This window comes from Chelonia mydas, chromosome 1 (assembly GCF_015237465.2).
Source record: "Chelonia mydas isolate rCheMyd1 chromosome 1, rCheMyd1.pri.v2, whole genome shotgun sequence".
NCBI classification, from domain to species: domain Eukaryota; kingdom Metazoa; phylum Chordata; order Testudines; family Cheloniidae; genus Chelonia; species Chelonia mydas.
In genome coordinates, this window is record NC_057849.1 from 226,664,437 (window position 1) to 226,683,306 (window position 18,870).

An 18,870-nucleotide genomic window follows, 5' to 3' on the forward strand; every position below is an offset into this window, starting at 1 on the left:
TTTTGTGGGAGCTCCACAAAAGTCTTTCCACCATTTGTTGCCCTGTTAACTCCTTATTACATTTTATTGTTGTTTAAACCTCACCCTGGTAGTTATGCTTTAAACACAGCATAACACCATTCTAAGAGGCTTCAGGAATAGATATTTAAAAGTTTGCTGAAATGAGTAAGGCAGTGAGTCATCACATTTTTGCAAAATAAGTTGGTCACAGTGCTTAAAAGACACCATCTAATTTAGGAATTTTTTTGCCACACTTACTTAGGGCTTCATCCTGCACCATTGAAGTTAAATGGGAGCTATGCCACTGACTTGAATGGGAGCAAAATCAAGCCCTCGTTGATTTCAAAGGGATTATTCAGAGTAAAATACTACTCAACATGAGTGAAGTTGACAGAATCTGGCCGTTAATGCCTTATAAATGCATTCTAACACTTCTAAATTTAAGGGTTTTCAGTTTGGATAAAACCGGAACCATCTGATCAGGTCTAGTTCTTTCTTCAGTTAGACTGGTGAAACTCAGAAGGGAATTTGGCCCAACTTGTTTTATCGTTGAAATTTGCCACATACTTTTTGTAAAATTTTAAGCTATGTAAACTCAGACAGGATTGCATAAATTTCTGTCACAAGCCAAAATTCTCTCTGGAAAATGTAGTTATAGCAGTGTTTACAAAAGGAAGTCTTTTAAAACAGTTCTTACATTTTTGTTTGACCAGATTTGGATTTAAAGCCACAGGTAAAATTGCTTGGCATCAATTTTTAGAGAAATTTCAGGACCCTGTGACATATGAAAATGGACAGACACTTCCTATAAGAAAAAAACACAGGTAAGTAGGAGATTACATTTTTTTGTTCAAGGTGTACTTGAACTTGATGGGAAATTATGTCTACTGAAATAATCGTTGATTAAATTTACTTCAAGTAATCTGTTGGGATATTCTTATTATCCATATAAATGTCTAAGCATATTTTTGAGTCCTACTAAGATTTTGGCTTTAATGAGTTTACATTTTCTCCCTACCCTGAAGAGTAAGAGGATGAGAGATGAGAACATTGTGTCAACCATGTTTTCCTGTTGTAGAGTAAACCCAATCAGAGGAATGGATGAAGCTTTCTCAAGTGACAGTGTCCTTCTAAAGCTGCATAGACACATCCAAAATGCATATCCATCACTGAAGCAAGCATTTCTCATGATTGATACAGTAAGAGACCTTATTTTTAACTCTTACAATGCTGAGATTCTGTGGATGTGTTAACACATTCACAGATTGATGGAGTTTTTAACCTCTCAAGCTACCCTCTTGACAAGTACCCAGCAACCTCTCAGATCCTAACCCTCCTGCCAAGCAAGTCTTTCCCTTCATCTGGTTTCCTAACCTTCTCCCAAACATCCTATACCTTCCGTCAATGAATCACTTGCTTTCAGGTGTTGCTGTCTTCCCTTGCCTTCTGTCCTCCACCCTAATAAAAAAAGCCATGACCACTTACACTCATAGCAAGTGCTGGAACAAATGTGCTTCACCAAGACTCAAGCCCTGATCCAGCTGCCACTTCCCTCTTGCTACCCTCTTGTCATAAATCTGACTTTGCCCCTCCCTCAACTCCTAACAATCCATCCTCACAATATGCCAGGCAGCGCAGCTTTGAAAGCATGCCAAAGGATGTATGCTATGCCAGATACAAGGGCATGTTCCCACCAGAGAAGGAGGAAACTGGGAGGTAGATTGTGGCTGAGTCACAATCTGCTTCCTAGGCTACTCCTGGGGGCAACACAACAACATGCTGCCTCATACACAGGGCTCATGGCAAAGCCCCATCTTGTTTGTACGGCCTGCATTTTTTGTTCCTACATGCATGACTTTACATTTGGCTGTATTGAAACACATTGTTTGCTGGCGCCTAGTTTGCCAAGTGATTCAGATCTCTCTGTATCAGTAATTTACCACTCCCCCAATCTTTGTGTCATTTACAAACTTATCAGTGATGATTTTGTTTTCTTCTAGGTTATTGATAAAAATATTATGTAACTTGGGACCAGCAACCAATTTCTCGCAGGACCCTACTGGAAACACAGACCCTTGATAGTGATTCCCCATTTACAATTACATTTTAAAACCTGTTAGTTAGCCAATTTTTAATCCATTTAATGTGTGCCATATTCAATTTTGTATCATTCTTGTCTCTTAATCAAAATGTCATTAAAAAGATATCAAGTTCACTTGACAAGATCTATTTTTTCCAGACACCCATCTTGACTGGCATTAATTATATTACCCTACTTCAATTCTTTATTAATCAAGTTCTATATATAGGAGGGGAATATTACATACATGAGGCTAAATTGTCCCCTTCCCCATGAAAAGCCAGATGTGGGAATGTTTTGATTTTTTTTTCTTTAGTATCATTCATTTTTTTTTATATTTGGGGTTGGAAACTCTCCGTACTCTTATTCCATTTACTCTATATAGTTTTTAAGCTTTCAGTTGAGTTAATTATATTTTATTTTGTTGTTCTTTTTTCATCTTGTAAACTTATGTGCAACTAAGTTCCACAAATTGTAGTGCGTTTCTATTGTTAGAACAATTTTAGTATGTTGCTGTACTGTTTTTGTTAATCTCCACATTGTTTATGTTAGTTTTTAGTATTAATTGTCTGTTGTGTCCCAGTTGCTTAAAGGATTGCTAAAGTGCAAACTTAAGAAGTCCATCTCAGACTTCCAGAGTTCCATGTTGCTGCATTTCCTGTTGTGTGGATAAATTTAGAAATTCAGTCTGGGATCTTTCAAGAGCATTACTTTTATTTGTAAAACCCTTTTAAAAAGGATAGAATGGGATGCATCTCTGGGCAAGCAGTGCAAGCTGTGTGTAGAAGTCTCCTAAATGAAGTCCCCTGAAGACATCAAGGCCCAAGAAAAGAAACTAAAGTGTTTTTCAGCTACCCATGAAACCAGACAGCCTATGGAATTTATAAACATCTCAGGGTGCTCCTGAAGTTGTCATAGGTTCAAAAGAACGGTAGCTAGCTCCAAAATTACTTGCTGATCCTGCAAAGATTTATGCACATGCTTAATATTACACCCATTAGACTGTAATTGACATTAAAGACACGCATAATTGTTTGCAGACTCAAATTCTATACCAAGCCATTCTGGAAAATGTTTCAAAGAAGTTTGGAAAATTTAACAAATGCAAATATGCAACTTCTCAAATTTCTCAACTGCCTTATCCAGTTATTCCCAAACTTAAATAAATAAATACCCCTTGGCACATGACCACACATGAGAAATTATAGGCAGAATTATTGCATTTTAGTGAAGTGAGGGAAGGGATTAAAATCAGTAAGATAGAACCGCAACTACGGAGTCATTGTCACAGCACCATGCTATACAACATAAATAGAAAATGTGGAACTTGTAAAACATTGGTTTGTGGTCTATAATCTGACAGATGTATAATGTCAGACCTGTGAGATTGACCAGGATCACTCCATTGCATCCCTCACTTTATTTGCAGCAATATTTTAATCTGATTTTTTGAACAGAATTTGGGCATGCTTTTTATGTCTAGCTCTAGAAAGAATGCACTCTTAATAAAGAACTGTCAGTCTATTCTATTCTATGGCTTTCATGATGTACTGAACTATGTTAAAAAAAACATTCTTGTCATTTTTGATGGAATGTCATGATATATATGATCCATACACTGGGCTGTGTGATCATTCCTTTAGTGGACAGATGGAATTTTTTATTACTTTGATTTGCTACAGATTGCTCTTCTTAAATTGTACAGTCTATATTTTTGGATTGGATGAGCAAATAATAGACTGAAAAAATTAAAGCTTTCAGTCTGGTTGACACAAGCAAAATGAGCACTGGGCATATCTTCAGAGGTACTGCTGGCATTTTTTATTACAAATTTTTATATAGATGATATATCACAATTGCTTTCTAATATAATTACATAAAAATTGCTCTTTCCCGCTCTGCAGTATAAATTACACACACACACACACTTGTTTCAGAGTGGTAGCTGTGTTAGTCTGTATCAGCAAAAACAACGAGGAGTACTTGTGGCACCTTAGAGACTAACAAATTTATTTGGGCATAAGCTTTCATGGGCTAAAACCCACTTCATCAGATGCATGGAGTGGAAAATACAGTAGGCAAGTATATATACACAATAGATGAAAAGACGGGAGTTGCCTTACCAAGTGGGGGGTCAGTGCTAATGAGACAATTCAATTAAAGTGGAAGTGGGCTATTCTCAACAGCAGAATACCAAGGGAGGAAAAAATCACTTTTGTAGTGGTAATGAGGCTAATGTAGTCAGGGTGGCCCATTTCAAACAGTTGACAAGAAGGTTTGAGTAACAGGAGGGGGAAATTAGTATGGGGAAATTAGTTTTTATAGTGACCCATGCACTCCCAGTCTTTATTCGGGTGTAATTTGATGGTGTCCAGTTTGCAAATTAATTCCAGTTCTGCAGTTTCTCATTGGAGTCTGTTTTTGAAGTCTTTGTTGTTGAAGAATTGCCACTTTTAAGTCTGTTATTGAGTGTCCAGGGAGATTGAAGTGTTCTCTGAGTGGTTTTTGAATGTTATAATTCTTGACGTCTGATTTGTGTCCATTTATTCTTTTGCGTAGAAACTGTCTGGTTTGGCCAATGTACATGGCAGAGGGGCATTTCTGGCACATGATGGCATATATCACATTGGTAGATGTGCAGGTGAACAAGCCCCATTGGGTTTGTTGTCAACTCTGTCTGCATATCTATTCAAGGAACACCATCATAGGACCTAAACACATCAGCCACACCATCAGGGGCTCGTTCACCTGCACCACTGCAAAAGTGATTTTTCCTCACTTGGTATTCTACTGTTGAGAATAACCCACTTCCAGTTGAATTGAATTGTCTTGTTAGCACTGAACCCCCACTTGGTAAGGCAACTCCCATCTTTTCATCTACTGTGTATATATACTTGCCTACTGTATTTTCCACTCCATGCATCTGATGAAGTGGGATTTAGCCCACAAAAGCTTATGCCCAAATAAATTTGTTAGTCTCTAAGGTGCTACAAGTACTCCTCATTGTTTTTACATATATGTTTGTGTGTGTATATATTCGTTTGTGTGTGTATATATTGCTAGGCGAATTCTTTCTTTTGTAGTGATTTTGTATATATACACACACAATCACTACAAAAGAAAGAATTCACCTAGCAATTTACAAAGAAGAGAGTTTAGTTTCCTCCATTGCAGTAGATAGTAATAACACATACCAGCATTAGAGCCCTGATTCAGCAAAGCACTTAATCATGAACTCAAGCACATGCTTATGCACTTTGTTGTACTGGTCATCAATGAATGAAATTATTTACACAGATACCGATGGTTGAGACAACAGAAAGAGAACTCTGGCTGCAGGAGGAACAGCTTCATCCCTAACATTCAAAACTGTTACACATATAGAGATACATGCAGATTTTCAGCTGGTATAAATCAGTGAAGCCCCAGTGAGGTCAGTGGAGCTATGCTAATTTACACGAGCTGACAATCTAGCTCATAAATGAAAACATTTTAGAGATTTTAGGTGTCAAATAAACAATCAAAAAGTTCACTGATTGAAGGCTAATATAATTTATATTATTTTTTCAATATTATCAAAGCAATGACTAAAAAACAAGATATTTTTAACCACAGTATGTGTTTAAGCTTTGTGGAGAAAATGCTTCCACTGATACGGTACATATTTTTATGTAAAGTAGAACTAATTTTTGTAGCTCCTGTACCAAATTTCTTAACTCATTCACTAAGGGAGATATATTATCAAGTTTCTTTTCCATATGATTTAATGCACTGACAACAGTCTCTAAAGAAAATTCAGATGGCAGAAAAGCAGTTTCACAAGACCATTATCTTTTGATTACAAAACTTCAAAGTGTTTCCCAAACCAGCTGATAAAGTAAATAATTGCTCATCCTGTATATTACTACTGCCAACCTGGATCTCTATAGGGGACTAAAGGGAAACAGAATTTTTCTTGGTGTGAGGTTTATGAGCAGCAAAATATTTGTCTCGTGCTTAGGCAGGAATGAATCACTGGAGAAACTGTTTACCATTAATTTTTTTTTATTGTTCCCAGGCATTTATTCCTTACATTTCTTCTTTTTTCCACCAGTTTTTTTTAAGGGAAGCAAAGTATAAAAATAAAATAAAAGTCCAAGCAAAAATATAAAATTCTAAGATCTAACAGACTGTGATAAAAACAGACTAACCTCTATTTAAAAAGAAAAGGAGGACTTGTGGCACCTTAGAGACTAACCAACTTATTTGAGCATGAGCTTTCGTGAGCTACAGTATGCATCCGATGAAGTGAGCTGTAGCTCACGAAAGCTCATGCTCAAATAAATTGGTTAGTCTCTAAGGTGCCACAAGTCCTCCTTTCCTTTTTGCGAATACAGACTAACACGGCTGTTACTCTGAAACCTCTATTTAAAACTCTCCCTCAAACCTTATGGAGATATGTCATGGGGACTGAAACAAAAATCATGCCTTAAATGTAACAACACAAATATAATAGTACTGTTGTATAAACCTATTCCATTGTTTATTGCATAAGATGCTTTAAAAAGTGCACATTTGTATGATAGTATGAAGAGTGCCACATGCTGGGACTCTGTATAGAAATGCAGAATTATTTCTACTAAGTCACTCTCACTGTCAGACCCAATGGTTCCTATTAGCTCCAACCCAGGAATATAAAAGACTTAGCATTACTCTCAGGCGTGTGAGAGGCCTAGCACTCAGGCAAGGCAGAGAGACCTAGGTGCAAAGACAGAGAGATCAAGGAGGAAAAAACCCTAGGAAAAGATAAGCTCAAGAAAAAAGCTTAGGTTGGAGTTTGTATTTTATTGTTCTGATATTAAGAATAAAGGAAATCCCCTGATAGGGGGTGAATTTGGGACACTAACCCAGGGTGTGTGTATATGTATGTTCTGTGCTGAGAGCAGTGTGGGAATTCATTCCAGTCACAAATAGCCTTTAAAGGACTCCCCTTCTTCACCAAGGCAATGGATGGGGCCAGTGGGAGCAGCAAGTCACTGTAGGATAACAGAGCTGGTGGGAAGTAACAAAAACATCCTTTTTATTTAAAAAAAGTCTTTCTGTGTATGTGTTTATGTTTATATATGCTTACATAACATAAATCATCAATTTAATTTTTGCAGAAAGGTGCTGAATTAACAATCTTGGAGACCAAAGACTTTTGTCTGTTTCTCCACAGAACAGGTCCCAGACAGGCAGCTATAGCGTAAGCTCCCTAATACAGCTCCACCAACATACTACAAACCTGAACTTAGGGTACGACTTCTAGTGTAAGAGGATCGTTCAATTCTATAACCTTAGTCCCTCTGCTGTTTCTGCCAACAAGGGCTCATTTGTGGTATATCCTCTTGTCCACTGGGAACTGGACTGAGACCACCAGATTCACATTATGTAAACTGGGGGTTCTCAACCCGTGGGCTGGGGGCTGCTGGCAGCCCAATCAGCACACAGCTGTGGCCCATGTGACATCTTCAGGACCATACAGGTAGTATACGTATTGTGTGGATGCAGCCCACATAACACACAGAGAGCTGCATATGCAGCCCACAGTGGTAAATAGGTTGAGAACCACTGATTAGACTATCAAAAAGCTGACCAATAGTAAAAGCTTTCAGTCACTATGGGTTGTGTGACGTAGAGGTTCAGAACAGTGTTTTAAAATAGACATTGTCTTTTAGTAAATTTGTTCACTCTGTTTTACACATACATGAACATTTGTTTTAGAAACAAGATGGAAAGATCACAAGAAATGAGCTTCGTCGCATTTTGGACTGCATCCTATTTCGAATAAGTGACAAGGACTTCCAAGACCTAATCAAGATAATTGATCCAGAACACACTGGGTACCTCAGCTACCATAAATTTTTAGACTTGTTTGAAGAAAAGGAATCTCTAGTAAGTGTTTATCAATACTTTTCTAAGGATTTTCTTTTTTGTAATGTCTATAGTAAGGTGTCAGGACAATTCTTAATAAAACCCTAAGCTCTGAACAATCTTCATCTAAGTAAGTGAATGCATATGCTTTTCAGCAGTATAAAACTCCTACATAATTCACACTCTTGGATTCTTTTGCCTCTGAAGCAGGGGTTGAGAACCAATTTCACAGTTACCTCATGTTTCTGGAAACTCCCTCTGGAATGTAATCGCAAGTTCATGTACATGTGTGTAGCAGGTGTGGGATGGAAGTATCTCTTTCCAGCTTTCAATCATCAAAACTGTTTTGCAGATATTTTGCAGAAGAGCTCTTTCTATCTATTTATACTAGATAATAATACATAGGTTCTGAGACTTACAATACCCATTGATTGTGTGTTTTCATGAATATGACTTAGAAATTTTTGGAGTTTTGTAGTCATCTTTTAATATCTTCCTTTAGAACCACTACCATACATATAGTGAGGTTATATCCTGTATCTTTTGACCGGAATATCTAGTCAGTATGTCAGTTTCTTTTTTTGCTTACTGAATTCTACTCAGAACTAGTCTAATCTATAGTTTTCATAACTGCTTTATTATATTGGAGCTGTTCATAATATTTTTATTAGATCACTTTTAGGTTCACATTAGTGTGTCATCTGAATAAATCTTTATTTAGTTTTTGTCTTAAGCTGGTGTAGTTAGTGTAGTTGGAAAGAATCAAAGGACCTGGCAGTGTCAAGAGATGCACTAGATGCACAAAAAGAGATTCCTACTGAATAGTCTTGAATGGTGTGTATTGCTTTGAGACAAGCTTTGATGTAGAACTGAAATAGGCTGCATCCTGTTCTGATGGCTCCAACAATAGTTACATTCGATTCATCAGTTCATGTCCCTTCTACCTATTCTTGAATTGAATAATGGTCACGCTGAGAGTCTGGGACACATTTTGATAATTATAAAACTGACATGTCAGAGGGGAAAAGTACAAATACTGTCAAAGTGCAAATACTAATGCGTTATGCAAATGAATTTGGATGCTCAAGTTAACTTATTTGGGTTCATTTTAGAGTTGATATTCTACTGCCTACTTAGTGTTCTAAATAAAATAAATTTTAGCACAAAGAAGGGCAGGCTAGAAAAACACAGAGCAACAGGGATCATGGCCACCCTGGGATAAGATACCAGCTGATAAACCAGAGATAATCATGCTAGCTAGGATTTCACACTTGAAGTGTGATTCTGCTCGGAAGAGTGGGCCAGATTCTGGCCTCTGTTGGGCCAATCTGTTGGTGCAAAGCAGCTGCAAAGCCAGCCTAGCCAAATACAAAGGCTCCACCCACGCATTCCCTAGGTGGTGTAAAGCTGGCATAGCCGGCTCTGTAACACTCTGTCCTGCCCACTCTGTGGCATAGGGGAATTCTTTGGGGCACGCCCAGAGGAAGGGGAGGTTTTCTAGAATGCTGCGGTGCTCTATCATTCTCTGGCTGAGGGAATGGCCCCATGGCAACTCTTGCAGCCAGATGAAAGTCAAAGCAGCTCTGAGGCAGATGCTAGTAGTGCTGGGAACCAAGCTGGGCCCCAACAAGCCAAACCAGCTCCTCGCTGCCCCCAGGACTGGGGCATCTGAAAATGGCATAAAGGCACCTTTGTCTCCCTTTGGATTTTGCACTGAACAGAGCTCAGCTGGATCTGAGTGTTGACCCCAATTACTCTGGAAAAATAAGATTCCGTGTGTCTGTTGCATCTCAGTAGTTCTCGCATTAAATGAACTCAGCTTATAAGAAAAAAGATGCTTTTATTCTAACTGCCAGTGCCACAAACTGAACCTGATCTACGTTCTGTGAACCAGATTCTGCACTCACATTCACCTGTGCCATCCCATTGTCTTCAAATTATCCCCTCAGAGACAGCTACCCAACTTGCAGCTCATCTGTCAGTCTTAGTGACTTTTGCTTTGGAGGGTAACCAGCAGTACTAGGTTGTTTTGTTATCAAAGTCAGTAGCTGTGACTTTTAATTCACAAAAGGAGCAGATCAGTGTAGTAAAGTGCCATTTTTGCATAGTCACTTTTCAGATTAGAGCCACACTTTCAAACAGACCCTTGAGAATATATGCATTGGCTGACATTGTACACTATTTAGGAAACAGTGTGCTAAAAAGTTTTAATACAAATAACATTTTTTTTAAATTAGATGGGTCATAAATGGCTTAATGGAACAAAGGAAATTAAGAAGTCACCTTCTCTTGTTCTAGCTTGGGATACTGTAAGTAATAATGAGGTTTATTTTCAGTAAGTGTTGATTTTCTGTAATTAAGGGATTTATTTAATTTTTACTATCTGATTACTGACATATGCAATGTAACCTCACGGACACTTTTTATTTCAATGATTGATATATTTGCATTTTAGGTGGAAGACATTCTTTTGGATAAAATCACGGAAAATTGGAAAGACTTCCACAGGGCTTTGCAGACCTGTGATCCTAAATGTACAGGCATTATTAGCAGAAATCAGCTAAGAAAAATTGTACAGATATATTGTCCCTCTTTGTCCGATGAACAATTTACAAAGTAAGCTGCTGGCATCTGACTATTAATTTACGTAACTTTATTAATTTTCTCTCCATATTTTTCTAAAAAAGTAGTGTTTTGAATCCCGGGATACTTCAATTTGCCTTAAGCTTTAGAGAAAATAAAATGCCACCAGGCCAGTCAGTGACCCCTATTCTGCAAGTGATCAGCTTGCAGATCTCCTCTTTATTTCTGTGGAAGTTCCATTAATGAAACACTGGCAAGATTGGGGTCGTACGGTTCAAAGGATAATTTAAAAAGGTAAAACAAGCCCATTCCTCAAAGTGAAAATTGGGTGTGATGGAAAATTTATCTTTAAAAAAAGTATTCACTGTTTCCAAATGGAAATGAATATAACCACCCATATTATCTTATTGTAACCTTCTACAGTAGTATCTTGTTGTAATGAACAACGAGTGCCTTGATTTTAGGAGAACCCTTGTAAACTGGGACCTGACATAGTCAACTCTCATTTTGATCATTGGCCAATTGCTAACTACATCTCAATCTAAAAAACAATGAACATCCTAAATCACATATGTGTATGGAATCAAAATCTATATCTTGTAAAAGAGGAGAGGATTGTATTAGGCATTTTATTGCCATGGCATGTCAGTCAGGCTCTAATTGGCTCTAATTTGCTCTCCTACAAGCTGTAACATTCTTTATCTGCAGCCCTGTGATTCTCCAAAAGATGTGGGATTCTTTCCTACCTTTCAAAACATCATAGGAAAATCAAAGAAATCCGTGCCAGCCTGAACCTTGTCACCCAGTGTCCTGATGATCTGTATAAGAGAGGAGCAAACACAACAGCATCAATAGGAAATGGCTTTTAGAAAATAATTTTGATCTTGAAGTATGAACGAGTACAAGTGTGATCACTGAGATAAAATTCCACTGTATCCGTTTTCCTTTTTGTGAATGTTGTAGAGAAAACTGGGTGCCATGCATGGGGTTAATAGGAGTCAGGCACCTAATTCCCTGCACACGGTATTAAAAATATCTTTTTTGTCATCAGTCAGTTTTATGCCTCAGTGTTGTATAATATATACACATTGATCACTGATCGTGAACAATTACTTATCCTTTGAGTATTGGATAACTGGTTCTCATCATTCACACACTTCTCTAGATAATGTTTTTACCATTATTTTCAATCATTATTTGTGACAATGAGAGAGCTGTGCTTAGGGTGGAGTCCAGAATTACAACCAATTTAAATTCTAAAATGATTTCTACTTGAAGTTTCAACATCTTGTGTCAGAAAAAGATGTTGGGGAGGGAAAGCTCAGAAAAGAAAACCAGAAAAAACATGATCATTAGGATCTAATCCACCACCATTGCAGTCAATGGATATTTTGCCATTGTCTTCAGTGGATACAGGACTAAGCCCTGAATGATTCATCCTGAAAGGTGCTGAGCACTATGACTGTGATCCAACAATGCACATAAAAAGTGTGTTAGTATGGTATCAGTCCCATTCAAGGGGACTACTTACATACTTAGAGGATGGGGCTGCTAACAGGGCCTAAATTGAGCACATGCTTATGTGCTTGTTGGATTGGGGCTAGAAAGCTCAGAGCTTTGCAAGATCAGACTTTTTAGAAGCATTAGATGGGATGATTTTGCAATGACCTGATAGGACCTGACACAACACGACACAATGTATACCTGACAACAGTGTTTCACTTCCATTGTGGAGGGCATTCATGAGGCCTTTGTACAAGCTGCATAAATTCCACTTTCTAAGGATATCCAGTTTTGCTAGCTATGGATAGTTTAAATATATTTGTGCAGCAAACACAGGCATGGAGTGTGAACTCTCACTCAGCCCACACTTTGTTCCTGGTTCTGGAAAGCATCTCTTTTCAGGACAGCACTTAAGCACATGCTTGAGTGCTATCCTGAATCCGGGCCTTTGCTAAGATGTATATATCCAGGAACATCTCATCACACCAAAGATGAAATTCAATTCTAAGGTTAAAATGAATGCAGGTTTTATATTCAACAAGGTATTATTGCTATTGAAGACTTATTTGATTGGTTTTATTTGTTTTGTTTTGTTTTAAGGGCTAAATAAGAAATGGGGATTGATTAAATTTGAAATCCATGGATAAAAACTTGCTTGGCAAATGATTTGCTATTCACCTTATATTCTACCAGACTTGGGCCTTATTCTTTTAAAAAAGATGCTTTTACTCACATCAGGCCACCAATACACTCATTTTTCAAATGGAGATTTATATATTATATGTTATTTAAGACCATCTTGGGAAAATATTGTGGGAAAAGATTACGCAGAGAAACAGCGGATGGCACTGTTCATTCACAGCTCTAAAGTGGTTAGGGATGCAGTATTTTAAAATAATAAGTAAAATATAGTTGACTCCTTTAAACATGCACAAATTGGACATATGACTGTCAAATCTGTGTCGAAGTTGTCATAACCAGGCTGGGGATTTAACTCAGATGCTTTGGGGATGTTGCATTACACTAGGTTTTTGAGCAAGGGTGATGAAGAGAATAAATTACATTCTGAATTCCAGTGTTTCGTCCACATCAGTCTTATTGATTTTAAATGATACTTCTGCTGTTGGGGGCTTCAGTTATAATTGGGCTTTTGGCACTGATGTGACTCATCCTGAGGCACTTGAGGACAATGCTGCTTTTATTGAGGCAGAATGGTTGGCATGCCTGTCCCAGATGGCTTCCTGGGAGATGACATTCAGACTGAGGAAGAGAAGGGACAATTTTAAAGGACATTTGGAAGCCTTTTTTAGATTACATTTCCAAGGCAGATGTTGTTCCTTAGTGTTTGTGTCTGAGTTTCATTTTCTATGTGCAGGATGAACTTCTTTGAATTGGGCTGGTTGGATGGTGTTACAACATGGTGACTCCCTTTTCTCTCCACGATCCTCTCCTGCTGCCCCATCCCCTCCACTCCTGTTATTGATTTAGGGTAGCAGATTAGATTTATTAAAATAAAAGAAAGTTTTGATGTGGATTTATCACAAGGAGGGTGCTTGCTTGAGGGGGTGTTATATCTTAAGTTACAAGTCATTGTTTGTTTGTTTTTGTTTTTAAATAAAAGTCTAAATGGGGAAAAATAATGATTTTGTAGACTAAACAGAATGCTGCGGATTCACAGTATAATGCACTTCCATTCCCTTCCATTCTTTCATCTAAGAATCCCCAAAAGCTTTACAGACATGAGTTGTCTCATAAAGCTAAACTGAGCTCTGTGAGCTGGGTCTTAGTTTCCCTATTTCACAGATGAGTAAAACAGAGAGATCACCCCATGAGTCAATGGTAGAGTGACCCCAGTCTCCTTCTCTAACCACTGGACACACACTGTCTCGCTCTGGGAAGGAAGTTCATTATTTTGGTAATCTTTGCCTTAAAATATGCATATTGTGCCTTATTCCCATCTGTGCACATTAATTTCAGTTCTTTATTTTATCTAGGCTATGCCATAAATTTCAGGATATTTCTTCTGATGGGATCCTTTACAGAATGCTTTTGGAGAGCTTAGGAGTTGCTGTTTTACCTGGTGACTTAACTGGTATTAGCACACAGATCTCAAAGGGAAGTCAACAGAGAGAAGAAAAAAGACAAACAGATCTTTCAGAGAAGTACTGAGCAATGCTTTATTAATACGGATGATTCTCTATTAAATTTTAAAAATATTGATACCATTATAAAGGAAATTTCCAAAAAGACTGAACGTTTGCTCTATGTGTCAAATGCTAAGTGTTATCTTATGCAGAGCTCTGGATCTATGCATAATCCCTAAGTAATCTGACCTCCAAAATATTGTATCAGAAGAGCAAATGTATGGTTTATTTATCAAAATCTTTTGGACTCAAGTAAGAACTGCTGAGCTAACTTCACATGTTACAAAAGGGGTACATCCCACCAAGTCATCAGTGACTTTGCTGATATGCAAGGCTCTCGGGGTTTGTTTGTTTTTTCTACACAGCATCTAAAGTATAGACTATGAATCTCCAGGGAATCGTTGAGACTTCATCTTTTGGGGTTGAGCATTCTCAGAGCTCCACAAATCAAGACTGATTTGATTCTGATGGTTGTAGCTTCTGTGTGCAAGGCTTCTCAGTCTATAGCATTAGTGCATGCCTTTTTGCACTCAAGCTATGAGGATATTTGAATCATCGATTCAACTTCTCTTCAGTTATTTGAAGCTTTGGTCTATGTGGAAATATCTGTACAAGAGCCAGTAAAATCTTCCATAATGGGGTGGGGTATATTTCTCACAAAAAAATGTGGGTTCAGCCTAAAAACTATGAATCTTCTGAGATCTTGCATGGATCTCCAGGATCCTTGGTTTCCACATTGGCTCTGAGCCTTCAGTGGCTTTGCAGCTACTCACTTACAGCACAACTCCAGTGGGCTTCCTAAATGTTGCTAATCCCTGGGCTACATCCCTTAAAGGGGGTTCACCAGTAAGGAAGGACTACGGGAAAGTTAATTCAGATTATGGCTATTCAATTGTGTGTTAGTGGGGACAATACTTGCTTCTCTCCAGCCCTATCTGCTAAGTACAGTGAGCCATTCCTAGGGTTTGGGGATAACAAGACATGCTTGAAGCAGTGTGGCTCTGTGGAAAAGGCACACACCTGGAATTTAGGAGAGCTGGATTCTAGTCCTGGTGGTAGATGAAAAGCAAAGATTATAGAAAGAAAAGGAGTACTTGTGGCACCTTAGAGATTAACAAATTTATTTGAGCATAAGCTTTCATGAGCTACAGCTCACTTCATCGGATGCATTGCTTAAATAAATTTGTTAGTCTCTAAGGTGCCACAAGTACTCCTTTTCTTTTTGCAAATACAGACTAACACGGCTGCTACTCTGAAACCTGTCAAAGATTATAGAGTACATCATCAGAGAGCCTTGCTTATCAGCAAAGTCACTCATCTTTACTTTCACCATTATGCATTTCAGAATTTCAGACATATTAGAGTTAATTTTCTATGTGAACTACTAGTGATACTTTATTTAAAAGCAGTTAATGAAAGTGTTTCATTAAAATATTTTAGTGCTAGAAGTTAAAATTTTAAGGTTATTATCAAGTTAAGGGAGTACTATAAAATATACTTAATAAATCTATAAAAAATTAGACTGCTGAATATTCTGCATTTTGCTCATACAGAAATATATACTTTCAGACTTAACAAAAATAATTGTGTTAACTTACTTTTTCATGGACAATAGTAAATCCATAACAAATGTGAAATGGATGCAACCAGGACATATTACACACACTTTTATTGTACATCTTCTCTATCTTCAAAAGTTATTGCATATTTAATCACAAGTTATTTTAATAGTTTGCTGATGAAGATTGTAGTATTTCAAAGGGAGGGTTATATAGTCTATGTCTGGGGATTTTTCTTTTAAGGATTGAGAAAGGATATGCTAATCCACTCTTTGCACGTAAAGGAAAAATAGTGGAGGTGGCTTATTTGGGTTACTAGGAGTGGGAAGCTGTGAATCATGATGTTATATGACCACATCCTATGGGCAGATATACAGAATATCGCTGATGCCATTTCCAAAGGCCACCAATTGTTACACCTTTCCAGCAGGTGGTAAGACAACATTAGCCTGATTCATCTCTCTTTAAAGTCAATCAGAAAGACTCCCATTGACTTTTTGGGGGATTGGATTGGGTCCCATGATGGTGGTTAAAAATGTTAATGGGTAAAAGTGGTTCCCCAGAGGCTGGGAAATCTGAAGATCCAAAATGAACTGGTAATCAGCTCCCATATTTGGATGTGAATGGTCTCCACTTCAAAAATAAATAGCCTGTGGCAATATCATGCAACCAGTTTTTACAAACATCAGGTTTCTACTTAACACCTGATTGCACAATATGGCCCTTGGAATCTGCTAACTATAACTTTGTTTAGGCACAAAAAGAATATTTCTGGTGTTATTGTCCTGTTTATTGTTAAAATAATCCAGTTAATTATTGAATCAAAAGTTTTAAAGTAGAAAACACAAATTACTTGTTTTCATGCGCAGTCTTTCAATTTTAGAATGAAACAGATTGAAGATCAGGCCAATAAGCATACCAAGAATAGAACTGTTGATGAAGTAATTGAAAGGCTCAAGGACAGTGTGATACAACAGGAAGCAACTATTAAAGACAGCTTTCTTGCCTACAACAAGCAACCAAATGGAAAAATTAGTAAAGATGATTTCCGGAAGGTAGGAGAAATGCTTGGTGTTTTTATTTATCTTTTTGTTTTTCCTGGAAGGTGGTTTATCGTTTTATAGTGGTGCCTATTCACACACCTACAGCCAAGTCTCCAGGGCTGTTTCAGTCATGAATGAGCTGGAGCATGCTCACATGAGCTGCTTGTTAATAGCATAAGGAAGAATCAGCTTTCATTTCAAAAGAAAAAAAAGTCAATTTCTAGTCTCTTTTCTTGCAGAAGGAGTACTTGTGGCACCTTAGAGACTAACCAATTTATTTGAACATAAGCTTTCGTGAGCTACAGCTCACTTCATCAGATGCATACTGTGGATCCGATGAAGTGAGCTGTAGCTCACGAAAGCTTATGCTCAAATAAACTGGTTAGTCTCTAAGGTGCCACAAGTACTCCTTTTCTTTTTGCGAATACAGACTAACGCGGTTGTTACTCTGAAACTTTTCTTGCAGAGATTGCCTGGAAAACCCAAACTGATTTCTAATGTCAAAAAGAACATGCTGCTAGACTCCATCTCTGTAGCAGGTGGCTGGGGAATTTATAGAACCAGACTCCAACCTACCACGCACCTTCTCTGTAAAATGAGTTAGTTGCATCTGAGGTGCATCTCAAAATTTTTTTTTAGTTAGCCGTCTCCAAAATCCTTATGCCTCATGCATTGTGGTGTGATCACATCATAGTTGAGAGAAACTGAGTACCTTTGGGTGGAGAAAGGCAGCAAAACGTTGTTTGTAAGCAAACCAAAAATTCCAGTGCTGGTCCTGCTTGTTAAAATTTTAACCCTCTCTGAAGTGAAGACCAAGCTGGCTGCTGGTCATTCAGGCCACTGCTATGTGTCATTGTATAAGTACATTATGCACATAAAAACAATTTTATGGTTATAGAAGCTGAAGTCCCTTCTCATCTTCAGGTCAGATTTGAAGTACATTGATGAAGTGATCCAGGGAATCTTGCACTGTTGCTTCCCATGCTATTCCATTCCAGATCATAATACTCCAAGTATTAGTGCTGTGAAAATATATATTTAAATTGGGTATGCCGATTCTACAATACTGTGCTGCAATGAGGCTTAATGGATAAACACCGTACACATACAGTAATGTACTGATTATTAATGTGAATAAAAATGTAGGGTGAAATTTTGTGCTGTACCACTGAGAAGCCTTAGGGAGGGCGGACCAAGATGGCTTTATGCCACCTTTGAACTCTTCACGTGCAGGGCTGGCTTGGGAGACAAAACAGCTGCCAGCACAACAGCCAGCCAGTGGGTTGCTCTAACTGCCTGTCCTGAACTGCCCCTTGTCAGCATTGCTGCCGGGAACCCTCATAGCTCTGTGGCCCTACTCCCTCCTGCTCCTGACTTTGCCCTAGCATGTCCCTGCTCTGAGACGTGCACATGCAGTGCCTGTGTTGGGGGAATTCTCCCCCAGCTAACTAAGGACCTTTTAGGCCATATAAAGGCCATGGAAGGAGGGGAGAATCCCTTCTGTAGTGTGCACTTAAAAACTGACTTTAGTTAATCAGATTTTACTGTGCTCACCACAGTGACTAATATGCTTCTGTGGTTATTAGATTTTTTGGCAGTTTTTGATAGTGTGGATCAGCAGAGCTGGGTACAGCACTTGGGTGCTAGAGGATCAGTATGACTGGGGCTATCTTGAACTGATTTAGGTTTTTACCTGTGAGTGCTCCCAGTTGATTTTGCTTGGTGAATTTTCGGTACGACTAGGATTGTATGTGATGTTCTTCAGGGCCCGTTGTAGCTCTGATTACTTGTCACCCCTGTATGTTGCCTCTTGAAGAGATTTAGGACTGATATGAATTTGCTGTGGTGCAGATTTTCACTCTCTCCAGACTTCAAGAGAAAAAGTATTGCCAACGTTTGCTGTTGGGTGGCAAGAAACTGGCTGAGATTAAATACCAGCACAACAGAAATTATCCTGGTTGGGTCAGACAGGAGAAATTATGGGAGAGGCATTTCCTTGGGCCTCCTACAATTAGAAGAGGAGGTACTTCCGACTGCGAGTGTGGGCAGAGTCTGCACATTGTCTT

At 38.2% G+C, this 18,870-nt stretch overlaps 1 protein-coding gene across 2 annotated transcripts in view; it reads left to right on the plus strand.

Moving 5' to 3' along the window:
* The window catches only part of EFCAB6 (EF-hand calcium binding domain 6), a 153,835-nt gene that overhangs the window by 74,623 nt on the left and 60,342 nt on the right, over positions 1 to 18,870 (plus strand). For both annotated transcript variants that reach the window (XM_043538022.1, XM_043538023.1), the window contains 7 exons: positions 714 to 824; positions 1,079 to 1,199; positions 7,823 to 7,993; positions 10,210 to 10,281; positions 10,428 to 10,588; positions 14,053 to 14,220; positions 16,645 to 16,816. In XM_043538022.1, coding sequence (XP_043393957.1) covers positions 714 to 824; positions 1,079 to 1,199; positions 7,823 to 7,993; positions 10,210 to 10,281; positions 10,428 to 10,588; positions 14,053 to 14,220; positions 16,645 to 16,816 — 976 coding nt within the window. The remainder of the gene's footprint in view (positions 1 to 713; positions 825 to 1,078; positions 1,200 to 7,822; positions 7,994 to 10,209; positions 10,282 to 10,427; positions 10,589 to 14,052; positions 14,221 to 16,644; positions 16,817 to 18,870) is intronic.